This window comes from Liolophura sinensis, chromosome 6 (assembly GCF_032854445.1).
Source record: "Liolophura sinensis isolate JHLJ2023 chromosome 6, CUHK_Ljap_v2, whole genome shotgun sequence".
Lineage (NCBI taxonomy): Eukaryota > Metazoa > Mollusca > Polyplacophora > Chitonida > Chitonidae > Liolophura > Liolophura sinensis.
In genome coordinates, this window is record NC_088300.1 from 19,965,763 (window position 1) to 19,978,996 (window position 13,234).

Below are 13,234 nucleotides of genomic sequence, written 5' to 3' on the forward strand. Positions count from 1 at the left end.
AAACACCACACAGAAAACAGCGATCTGTGGCGAGACAAATGCAATCTATACTAAGCCGAGTAATCTGTTAACGTGTGTTGTGAACCAAGCAGCATGTGATTTAATCAGCGAGATGAATCTGTAGCTACACAAACATATGTAAAATCTATTGTGGGACAAAGCAAACCTGTACAAGCATTAATGTATGTAAAACTGGGAAAGTATGTCATCGAATCGCACCCTGTGGGTTGGAAAAAAACCCAGCTGGAGCTAGGAGTGATCAGTGATGGAGTGATTTGGACTTTGCGTCACACAGCGCAGATATTTGCATGCATTGATTAATATTATTAGGTCACCATGTTCAACACACAAGCTTAGATAAGCCGAGTCTTCACTGTGGACGTATGTGATCACGACGTCATGTCAGGTAACATGTGTTTGTGACTGTCTATGTACAAGTACAGGTAGACAGTCAGGCACAGCCTACATGTATGTGGGAGCTTACACAGATAGCTACTGTCGTAGTGGCCGTGCTACATCTGGGAGATTGAGGTAATTCAGGATGTATGAATGAATGATTTGGGTTTAAAGCTTCATTGACAGTATTTCAGCGACATCATGGTGATAGCATCGGCTTCATGGAACGTGGGCATTGAGTACTTGTGAGCAAATAGGGAAAAACATAGGACTTAGTATTGTTCTTTATTCAGAACTCATGGTTACCATGTACTTTCTCAATGCACAGCTTCATTTAAACATGTACAAACGTAACCTTTGAGTGAGTGAGTGAGTGAGTGCGTGCTTGGGGTTTAACGTCGTTCTTAACAATATTTCAGTCATATGACGACGAAGGAATCCTTAGAGTGCATGTAAAGTGCCTCCTTGTTGCAGGACGGACTTCACCGCTCTTTTATCCAGTGCTGTTTCACTGTGACGCCTTACCGAAGGCAAGTAAGGCGCCCCGCCCGAGACATTATACTGATACGTATGGTTGCACTACCCCTTCATGCTGAACGCTTTTTGAGAAAAGAAGGCTGTGCAAACAGAGTTAAATTATAACTCAAATAAATTTATACATCGATGGTGTTCATGTCTGTTCATATATTACATGTATATTTGGTGAAACATGGGATGTATGTTTACACACAATCCGTCGCCATGGCTGAAGTAGGGCGTACCATATTACATAGTATTGTGCGCCTGTCAGTTAAAGGACACAATAAGACTTGGAATTCTCGCAGCTTTTGTCACGGAGACACGCCATATCACCTACTTTTAGTCTATGCATACTTCAGCATGTTTTGGGAAATAATGTTATCCTTGCAAATCATTGCATATAGCTCGGTCTTTTCGTGGGTGCTCTGAACACTTTATGTGATCAACGGGACCATGGGGCTCAAGAGGGGTGATGAATGTAGAGGGTATAAATCATGTGGGCCTAATACTTTATATGTAATTTATAGAATTATACTGATGCCAAATGGAAGCTTATAAAAACAGGGTATGATTAGGCAACCTCAGCTGGTACTTCATGCAGTACCGTGCCACACTATAGCTCTTGTCGTGGTCTTATGTCGCTCAGCAGGAAAATTTCAGAAACCTTTAGAACTCGAGTTCATCCTAATATTTGGTATACATTGAATGAAAATTATCCGAGTTTTTAAAGATGTCAAAACTTGCACTGGAAAGCAGTCCTCTGACAATAATCCAGCCGTTGAAAATTTTAAATCTGAGAAGTCAAACTTTCGTCCGCCATGTTTCATACTCGAACTTCGGGCAAGATACATGTTCGTGCTGGCTGCTTGAAAGATAAGCTGTTGACAACGAAATCCAATGACCGGAGAATACGGATTCTGTAGCAAGATTGGATGCAATGTACGCCTGCTCAAAGTCCCTATTCCTCAACACCTGTAACCAATTTAACGACTGCATGCTTTATATATTGGTACCATGGTGTGCATCGTGTGATTCTTAGAGCGGCTGTGAAATAAAATGCACAGGATTTCGTACAACAATGCAAATTTCATTTGTTCTATGTCTAGAAAGGCCTACACATGTACATATAGTTACAGTAAATCACCTAGAGTTCCATGGAATCTTTCACCAAGTAATTGCTCAGTTGCAAGAAACGGTAGTACATACAAAAAATCGATTATACGTTATATAGTTGGTAAGAAATCAAAAGTTATGTGTGAGCTCCTGTCAATCATACAAAATTTCACATGAATTTTCGTCAATTTGTAATGCAGGAGGGTGATTAGTAGAAAATGGTCATAAATTTTGGAAGTATCGTGTTATTTAGTACTGTAGTCGATTGCGCTGGGACATAGTTCTTGTAATGCGAAATCCCGCTTCTCATCGTGGATTTAATTCATAATGATAGGCACCAACCAAGTGAGCTCCACAGAGCTTCATGTAGATGTAAAAGATTTGCCTAATGGGTTGGTCTTACCACATAGGAAGATAATATCACTCACAGCCATGTGGTATTGATTTGCAATTGTACTAAAGAAGCAAGGCCAAGTTACTTCTAAGACAGCATGATATAACCTTTCGCAAAGGCAATGGATTAGGACACTGGCAGCTCAGGTCATCTTTTCCCTGTGAAGTCGCTTTGCGATTTTTGACGAGGCGTACTTTTGAGTTTGCAAGGATTGAAACAAAGCGAAAAGTTTTTCTCTCTCTTAAAATGACCCCTAACAGGAGTACAGTCTTCATACCGTGACCAATGATACCTTCAGTTTTTTTTTTCTGTCGTTGGTTATGAACCGCATCACTAATCCACGTTCTCCTCTCCGCAGTAGCGGTATTAAAATAGCAGTTGCTAAAAGAAAATTATTAAGCAGAAATATTTGCTATTTAGGCATGATATATTAGTACATAGCTATACCTTACCTCATCACTGTGAATCTGTTCAGCGTTTTGAATTCTCTAATTTGCATATTAATTACATGTATTCTATAAATTTGCAAATATCTAGATCATCACTCTTGTAATGTTTTTGACCGTGTTTAAGGTCAGGAATGTGAGGAATTTTAATCAGTTTACAATCTGCTTATCAAAACAAACGAATCATGGGAGGTTTTTCTCATTTGGATAGACAAAGTCAGTGAATCACAATTACTAAAAACACTCTTGGATTGACATGCATGGGATCACCAGATATTCTTATGGGAAGTCTTAAGATGATGCTAAATATGGTATTATTTTAACAATTACCTCATCTGTTGAGTGATTACATATGAGCCCAGCGTTGAAAGACTGAATCATAGCTGGCTAAGGCTAATTTCTTCTGTATGCACAAACATTGCAACTACTAGATGAAATACGAAAATAAAGCAATTAAAGTCGAATTTTCAGACAAACTTTAAAGTGATCTCGTTTGATAACTCACTCAGTTCAGGTTATAGTTCCTCCACCCTTCGTTAATCAGGATATCTCTCTTGTGCCTGCCCACGTACTTTTAGGACTTCAAATGTAGATTTGGGCTGATAGAAAATATTTCGGCGTAAACAAGTGTTTGCCTGCGGTAATTAGCGTAATTTACATGTAATTAGAATATCGTCTGTCCACTTGAGAGGCTGATGGGATATTTCCTTGTGTCTCCCACACTTACTGTGATCTTTGAGCGGCTTCTGCATGGTACGCTGATGGAGTGAAGGTGGGTGAGGGAAGGGGGTGGGGACCACCAAACAAGGCTTACGCTTCTACATTTTATTTCTGACTACATATTTATTTATTCTTTTAATGGTGACCAGCATTACGGTAGGAGGAAACCGGGCTCAAACCCGCGACAATCCGCAGTTAGCTGGAAGACCCAACGTAGCCAGCTGTATCAATAACTAAGATATTCATAGCCAAATATACAACTCGCGACGCCTGTGTCGATGTATACGTCTAGCTATTCGACGATGCTGGTACTTCCAGTTTAGCTATACAACTTTTTAAACCTCATTGTTCGGTCTTAATTTTAATTGTGGGTTTTATGCATACACATGTATAACCGATGTTCATATTCCCATATACTAGTAGTTTGCTGTGAATAGCGCAAACCGTGTTCACTTCCGAAAATCACCAATCCTTATACGGTTACTGATGGTTTTTTTTCTTATGCGCTTTTTAAGTATTTCGTTGTACATGCGTTAACGAGAGTTCATCTGACACCGGAAATTGGAGAAGTGTGCCGACTGTGAGCATGTATTATATAGTCTGGGTTATCGTAGTACTCGTGTTGGCAGCAGCCAACTGGGATACATGGTAAAGGACACGAACGGTATGTACATGTAGTTTGGTCTGTAAGGATTGGTCAGTGTAAAATCACCACGGCGGAAGAGATTTATTTAAGACCTCGCCATTGACGTTCTTTAATATACATGTAGGTTATATTTTATCAGCTAATCATCAGTTTTACTTAATGCAATCCAGTTCGGAAAGACTACAGTTAACAATTTTGTTTGGAATTTCCGAATTAGGGGTTTGGTAGTGTGACAGTCGGGTGCGATGGTCGTAACTCGATTTATTGTATGTTTTTTTTTTTGAAGCTAATATTTGTATTTTTCATTGTTTACAGCTTGGCATTATCGAGGAAGAACCCTACATCTACATCAACAATGTGATAATAACGGTCCAGATGTATGGGAACAGAAGATAATGCTCGAGGCCTGCAGTGTTATGTTATAGGGTTGACTGTATGCTTGAGTAAAGAGGATTATACGACAGACCCAGAAGTACTTGTGTGAGGTCAACTTTGACTTCGCTTCCTATGTATGAAATGGGTTGAGATAATATGCGTTCAGCAGAAGTATGCTGTTAGTGGTGTAGATGGGAGAATTATACGTCTCGCCTCGAAGTATGATCTCGGAATTGCTCCTTTCTGTGTTATAAGGGAAGACTGCACTGAAGTTACTCTAGCTGGTTGAAATTTAAACTTGTATGATACTGAAGAATTATACAACCCTCCATGAAGTATGACTTCTGAATTACTTCATCTCACGTAAAATGGGAGAAATCCGATGCGACTACCCCACAGTGGGTTGGAGATTGAACTTTCATGGCGTTGTTCAGTTATACGTCTGATCGGATAGTACAGCTACAGAGTCTAGGATGTGCGTGGTATAAGACGGGAGCATTATACGGTCTGTAGAAAAGTACGATGTCTGGTTTACACGTCGTGTGTCTGTGGACTCTGTGGCTTGTGAGTAACGCTCTAATCCACGCCCTCACCTCAGGGATGCAGTCTGCGTTTGACGTCATCCACACTCCCGTAAGAAACATAGCGAGTCGTAGCATTGCATGTTCTTCTCACATCTTAATGGTAATGCTAACTGATTATAGAGACAGGTCATTAACTTTGTTAGTTCGTCGCTGAGATTTCCAGCCCAGGGCTACATGAGCCCAATTCAGTCATCAACATTGAATAGGTGGTTTACAAATTAGCGCTCACGTACAGTTTCACTGAGTGAAGTCTTTCCCAAGGCTATAATCAAACATAATTATATCGCCATGTGAGGATTAAACTGAACACGAAATCGTTTACATACATACAATCTTATAAAATACATTGTTTGGCACTGGTTAGCTCACGGATTAATTGCTCTGCATGTGTTTTTAAACTTATTCACCTGAGAAATGTAATGGTTCGCTTAAATTTTCTTAACAAATATTTAAATTGTTTCACAGTCGTCTCAAAAACTCAATTTAAATTGCTCGCATGCTAGTAAATGTAGCATCATTTCTAGAAATGAGATGGCAATAAGTCAACAGGGTAAGTTTCGCTGAAGTCATCAAACTTCAACACTTTTGCCTGCAGGTGATGCAATGTAACGACTCTTGTGCAAGATTGGTCCCAGAAGAGTTCCTATTCCTTGAGACGGCCCCATGTCCTCCCGTTTGGAACCTCTCATTAATCTGTCAACACAGCTCCCGCCTGGACTGTGACGAGGTGGCGGCCATCTTGGATCGTTGTATTTCTCAGTATGACGTAGACTGTGATACTGTGTTCTCCGCACTAGATGCTTGTGTTTGTGACTTCAACTTGACTTGTTCTTCTTTGAACGACACGTATTTCAACAACTGTGGCTGGAAAAACAGAGATTATTCGTGTCGACGTCCTCCGACAACTTTAGTTGTTCCTTCTTCAGGTGTCCCTGGTGGAAACACCACACCGTCAGCTGTGGAAAATAGTACTTCTCTGTCTGACGCTGGAGATAAAACAGTAGATGGGGTGCAGCCCGTGACAACGGAGGCGACCACCCCTCTGATTGGCGGGTCGGTGACGCCCCCCGGACTGTCATGTGACTCGACTTGCATCGTGGTAGCAGTGTTGGGCCCGGCCGTGCTCATGGTTACGCTGATTGTATTATACCGGTGTTACATAAGGTGAGTGATATGAAGTCGTTGTTTGATGTAAGAGACGCTTACAGATTGTGATAACTCTGTGATACCGGGTGAACATATCAGTGATTAATATGGTGACCGGGGTATTAGCCGTGTTTATGATAATGATAAATGTGTCACACTAAGCTTTCCAGAAGTGAGTGACGTGAGCCGTATCAAGATTATGACTGACACAGTGACTGAATGAGTGACCCATTTTGTGATGATGATAATAGTGTGACATCGAAGTTACCAAAGGTTAGTAATGTATAAGTATCGACATTGCGACCAACACATTGACTGGTTGAGTGAGTTGTGATTGCGATAAGTGTGTGATGCCGATCGTTGGCAAAGTAGGGTGATGTGCTATACCCCCACATTGTGACCGACACAGCGACCGCGTTTGTGAGGGAGTAACCAAAGACGAGTGGTCTGTTATAGCCCCACACTGTGACCAACACAGCGACCGCGTTTGTGAGGGAGTAACCAAAGACGAGTGGTCTGTTATAGCCCCACACTGTGACCGACACGGCGACCGTGTTTGTGAGTGAGTGACGGAAGGTGAGTGATGTGCTACATCCCCACACTGTGACCGACACAGCGATTTTATGAGAGAATGGCCAAAAGTAATGATGCCCAAGTAACGTTAATGATTGACGCAATGGCTGAGTGACTAACGATATTTGTGTGATATCGAAGTTACCAAAGGTTAGGGATGTACCTGGTACCAACATTGTAATCGACACAGTGACTAAGTGAGTGACCGTGTCTGTGATAAAGACGATCACATCGCGGTAAACATGGAAAGGTGAGTGATGAACACGTGGTTGACACAATGACTGACTGAGTGACCATATGTGTGATGACAATTATAAGTTGACTTTGTGGTTAACAACGGTAAGTTATGTGGCACATTAGCTTTGTGATCGACGCAGTGACTATGCAAGTGAGTGAATGTGAATGACATGTGTGACTCTATTGGTTAGTGGTGTACATGTATCAGCACCGTGAATGACACAGTGATTGAGTGTTTGTGATTACGATAATGGTGTGACATTACAGTGGGTACATATATGATAGACCAACGATGGAATGATTCATCCTGGCGAAGTGATCGCGAGGGGGGTAGATTAGATCATGGGGGTAAGCCTATATAGACCTCCATGATCACATGAAAGTTGACCAATTGATGCATGTATCGACTAACCCATGGAATTGATTGCTGTTCTGCGGGTCAAATCTTCTTTACTGCATTAAACATTAGTCAATCAATAAATCGATAAGTTATAAGATCTTTGCTTACAGATATAACAAGCGGACAGGAAAGACCGGACCGGTTCCTATGACCAAGGTCAATTCCATCGACTCTACTACAAAGGTTTGTAAAGTCGTAAGCGACACTTTCCTGTGTTTCGGTTTATAATATTGGTGTTTTATGTTATGCTACTAGGGCGCGTGACTTTTGGTCGTATTGTCTTATTTAAATGGTTCGTTCTAGTTTTTAAGATTACCATGCAGTGGAAAAATTGGATGAACAGACAATTCGTAAATATAGCGATGACGATACATTGGTGTCTTTACACGAGTGTGTTTACTAACTTTGGTGTCTTTACAAGAGAATGTTTACTAACTTTGGTGTCTTTACACGAATATGTTCACTAACTTTTGTGGATGAAACAAGGGTACAATCCTGAACAGCTGCCTGTCCACATAGCGGGATAAACGAAGTCACGTCAAGTTTTGAAAAGTTACAAGAGCAGACATTATGCAAGAAAAACAGAGAAAATCAAGTTTAGCTTACATGTTCAGAACGGAATTACGCGAAAACCCGGAAGACAGAAAAGAGAGACAATATGATTAGCAATATCTTTATCAAGTATAACAGCACACTTAGCCGTCTACGTACGGCTCTGGGATACACATGGAGTTCTTATTTTATTTTAAATGCTCCGTTTTTTTTTTGACAAGCGGCGAACATAATGTTGTTTTGGAATAACCTTAGCCCATATGTATTGAATTATATATTTGCTTTTTCCGTAAAGATTTTGTAGTGTTACGAAGGTGTTTATGCCAAAAGAAAACAGGTATATTATCTAATTCTACTTAAACCTTATAGGGGGCGTGCAGTTTGCTACTAGTTAAGCATTTGGATAAAAATAAAACCCTAAATGAGGTAAAATGACAAAAGGCCGTATTTCACTGGTTACGTGTGAACATTTGTCAGCTATCTCACAGTAGTCGCTGCTCTTGTTTTATTCTTCATGCTATACGTATATCATTCAAAGATATATTGGGAAAAGCAGTATTGAACAAATATTTCTAATTCTATAGATTCCTGGGTGTGGTGGTATTGCCCTGGTAATGCCAAACTGATTAATTCACTCCATTTATAGAAATTTACGCCTTATATATGTGCTCATAATGCAAAGTTTGTGATTTACATATTGAATTATTTGTTTTGTAATTGTGTTTTTATGATGTTTGGTATTTGATCAAACCTCATTGCTCATGGAGATATCTGTGAATTATACGACATGAATTTGCGATGCCAATTAATAGCAATTGTTCACCATATTAACTGTTCTTGCTCTTCCCCATTTATAGCCTTGAAGACAATACTCCAAACATCTCACGGTAATTCAGTGTGTCCCACGTTTTCTCCAAATCTGTCCACTGCTTTAATCTCCTTGTGCTTTCCATGTTTTGCCAACACATCGCTTAACAACGCTTTTATCTGACAAGACCGCCATACCGCATTCCGTTTGTCAATAGTACACGGCATAGATTTTGAAAGTCACCATAAGTTTCTAGTAAAGACCGCCTTGTGCAGCACTGTGTTTTTTTTTACACCTTTAGGCATATTTGTGACATCCCATCACTGTGCAATAGACTGTATACAGCAACAGTATTCCATCAACTTGTTTTAAGTTTAAACCCCTAACCTTTGGCAAGTTACTGGTGAACTCTTCCACATGAGACGAACAGAACTGCTCTCCACATTATTGGAAAACAAGTGGTCTCCAGCGAACCGGTAGATTGAGCGAACGACAATACCATGAGCGTTGGCGATCGCTTATTGTCAACAAGATCCCACAGGCAGTGAGATCGGGTAAATCTAAAGATCTGCCTCGCACCTCTTGTGTCTAAGGAATGAACCCTTTGTGTGATCACAAGTTTATATTGAATTAGTTTCATTGAATTAAGTGCAGTGATATTTGAAATATATGCTGTGGGTTTTATGAACCGTTAGGATTGGTTCACAATCTTATTTTGGTACTGGTACACTCAGTTAAGTCTGCTAAACAGTTATTCTGACATCTCAGGCTTAATTAATCTATGTGACATTAAGAATATTATGAGGCAATATCCGCTTTTCCTATTGGTTAAAAGAGGTTAGCGCAAGGAAACCGAACTGGTTGTCCCAGTGTCTGCATAATATGACTGGGTGTCATGTCTGGTGTCTTCGGCATGATACTTTATTGACGGCAACACTTTAGCGTCATGGGCTTTCCCAGTCAGAAGAAGACATAGGATATGCTCACACCCCTTATGACCCCTCGTCGTCATATGGCTGAAAAACTGTTAAGTACCACATTAAACTCCAAGCATACATACATAAGTACATACACACATACATACGTACGTAGGTATGCATATGTTTGGCTGCTCTGCTTTGTTCGGAAATTCTTAAAGGCATACTTTTGAAAGATCTTTTAAAACATGTTTACTTTCATTCTGAACTGATTTTATCCCACACTTCAGCAAAAGCGAGTTATATTTATTTTGTCTTTTTGTCTGTTGGTCTTTCGAGCTGGTTTCCGTATAATAACTACAGATAGTATTGTCCGCTTTTAATAAAATTTGTGTGCAGGATTACTGCATGTGTGCACGGCTGTATGTTTGAAATCCAGTGTGCGCGAAAATAATTGCTTCAGATATTGTCCCATTTTGAAGAAAAAGGTTTTACATGGAGACTCATCTTTCCTCCTCATAAGAACTAAGCATTCTGTCATACCGTGCTTTCCATAACTTGCTGAGTTTTGCATTAGGAGAATCTACAGGTGAAGATCGAAAAAAGCTTGTCCCATTCAACGCAGGATACATATTCACCGATTTTTCGTGTTATCCATAATATGTTGGCTTCCTCTTAAAACATTTGCTGACTCGTTGCTATACATCTGCCACGAATGCTACTCTTTTGATGCAACTATGCTTAATTCTCATTAACCTAGCATAGAAAAAAGAAAGACTATTACCATCTCCTTTTCCTTTCAAATTGTGTGTTGATGTTTGTTTTCATTACTAGTATTTTATACTACATACCGTAGAATTGCCTGCTATAGCTGACGTCATTTAATGTATAAGTATTTATTTATTTGATTGTTGTTTAAAGCCACACTTAATGTTTGCGTTTGTATATCGTCCTGTAGAAATCAGTCTGCATTCTTGAGAATTATTGGAATGTGTACTGTAAATATTACCAGCGTAAGGGAAGTCTTTGACCCTTCTCCGCATCGATCAAATGTCGATATACTTACTATGCACATAACTATATATTCCAATTCTTTTTAGTCATATATACCGTAACGATACTATATTCCTGTTCTTTTTAGTCATATATACCATATATCCTGTATCAGTGATATATTCATGTTCTTTTTAGTCATATATAGGCTGTCGTGTATGCTGTATCAGTACTATATATTCTTGTTTTCTTTTAGTCATATATACCGTATATACCCTATCAGTACTATATTCCTGTTTTGTTTTAGTCATGTATACATTATATACTATTTCAGTACTATATTCCTGTATAGATTTAGTTATCATACCGTAAATACTGTATAAGTACTATATTCCTGTTTTGTTTAGTCATACGTACCGTATATGCTGTATCAGCACTATCGCCTATTATCCCTATGTTGTCGACACAGACACGCACGTGCACACACGCGCACCAGTGAGAACTTAGGGGAGTAAACCATGTTGCTATATATTGCAAAATCTAACCTTGCAAAGTCATAAAATTAAAGAATAAATAATTATGGCTTTATGCCACATGACTAGTATTTCGTGGCGATGGTCATACTGAAAGGAAGATCGTATCAATTTCACGCAAATGCCAAGAAGTTATTATTTGGCCAGTAAATAAGTTACTTCTAGCCTCAGAGAACTTGAAACTTCATTCTTCCTAAAGAAATTCTTTTGATATTCTATCTACTACGCCATCAACGAAGGATATCGATTCTACTCGTTTTAGCTCTAGTTCGAAGAGTGACATTGACATTGTGCCCATAAATATGTGTTTCGTATAAAGCTGTGAACAGCAACGTCGAGGATCGAATCCAGAGCTCGCTAGTCCGTCCGCGGGAGGTTTTTTTTTGGCTGACTGGCTAAATAAATAAATAAACATATGTTTTCTGTTGCAGGAGACCAAATTCATTACATCTAATGGCATTCATCCTGGGGAGAAAAAACAACTCAAAATCCCGCCAGTGGAGAAACCCTTCGGCAGCAACATAAAGGCGTCTCTCAAAGTTGGGCGGCCTTGCAGTAATTTCTGTACTGGAATGTTCAATACCACAGACACAGACACCATTCCCTATTACAACAGCCGGACGTTGCCTGTGGGTTCGGCCTGGGACAGTGTCACGATGTCCGGCACGGAAACCATGACTTTCCGAATTCCGAGGCCCTCTCTGGTGACCACCTTCCAGTACAAGCCGGAGGAACCGCAGATGTTTGACACCTTAGTCGGATACACAAACCCTGTATATGAGGAGACGATCTGAGTATTGATGCTAAACACCAAACAGGTGTGTGATGAAACAATCTAAATATTGACGTTTATAACTACCAAATGTTTATATGTTGAACAATGCCTGTTATACACATCTGTGTCTGTGAGGCCTGTTACTGAACAATGACAGTTATATCACCTGAGGATGGTGCATGAGGTCTGTTACCGCTACTGAACAATGACGGTCACATCCTCTCAGATTGGTAGATGAAGTATGTTACTTAACAGTGGCGGTAACCTCACCTCTCAGTGGTGCACGAGGTATGTTACTGAACAATAACGGTGTCAGCACCTCTTTCTGGTAGATGAACGATGTTACTGAACAATGACAGTTGCATCACCTGGTGAGGGCTGTTTATGAACACTGAAATGGAAGGTTATTCTGTATCCTTGGTTAGTGAACAATGAGTGTGTATGTTAAACGCTAAAAGTGACTACAGAACATAACGTGCTTGTAAAAAACACGTTATCACCTCTGACTGGTGGATGAGGTATGTTACCGAACAATGACAGCTGCAATCTTTCTGAGTAGTGGATGAGATATGTTACCGAACAATGACAGCTGCATCACCTCTGATTGGTAGATGAGGTATGTTACCGGACAACGACAGCTACATCAACTGCAACAGCTGCTACTGAACAATGGTTTGTAACTGGTGAGGGTTGTTTATGAACACTTACATGGGTTATAGCTTCTCTGTCTTTGACTAATGAGAGCTATTTCTGAACTGGTGGAGTGTATGCTAAACTGTGAGAGTAGCAACAGAACACACCATGCATGTAAACAGCCAGATATATAGGCTGCTCGCTGGCCGAGCGGTATCAGGAGCTTCCATTTTAGACCGCGAATGAGACATCGTGCTATGTCTCCGAAGTGACGTGTTCGACTTGTGAGGTAGGACATTCAACTACTAAGACTCCTGTAACTTCAAATTTGTTCGTATCTAGGTTCCAGGATGCCTGCTTCCAATTCACAATTTATTTCATTAAAGGGAAATTGTTCATGCTGTTTTCTTCATGAACGATACTTCATTTACAACAAAGAGCGAATGGTGTGATCTTACGAGGACCTGTCTGGAT

At 40.1% G+C, this 13,234-nt stretch overlaps 1 protein-coding gene across 1 annotated transcript; it reads left to right on the top strand.

The window, feature by feature from the left end:
• The first annotated feature begins 322 nt into the window (after nucleotides 1-322).
• On the top strand, nucleotides 323-12,331 carry LOC135469079 (uncharacterized). Its single transcript, XM_064747604.1, has 5 exons — nucleotides 323-406; nucleotides 4,550-5,242; nucleotides 5,789-6,357; nucleotides 7,660-7,732; nucleotides 11,784-12,331. Exons 2-5 carry the CDS (start codon nucleotides 5,132-5,134, stop codon nucleotides 12,144-12,146), a joined length of 1,116 nt encoding a protein of 371 aa, XP_064603674.1. The 5' UTR covers nucleotides 323-406; nucleotides 4,550-5,131; the 3' UTR covers nucleotides 12,147-12,331.
• The last annotated feature ends 903 nt before the right edge of the window (nucleotides 12,332-13,234 follow it).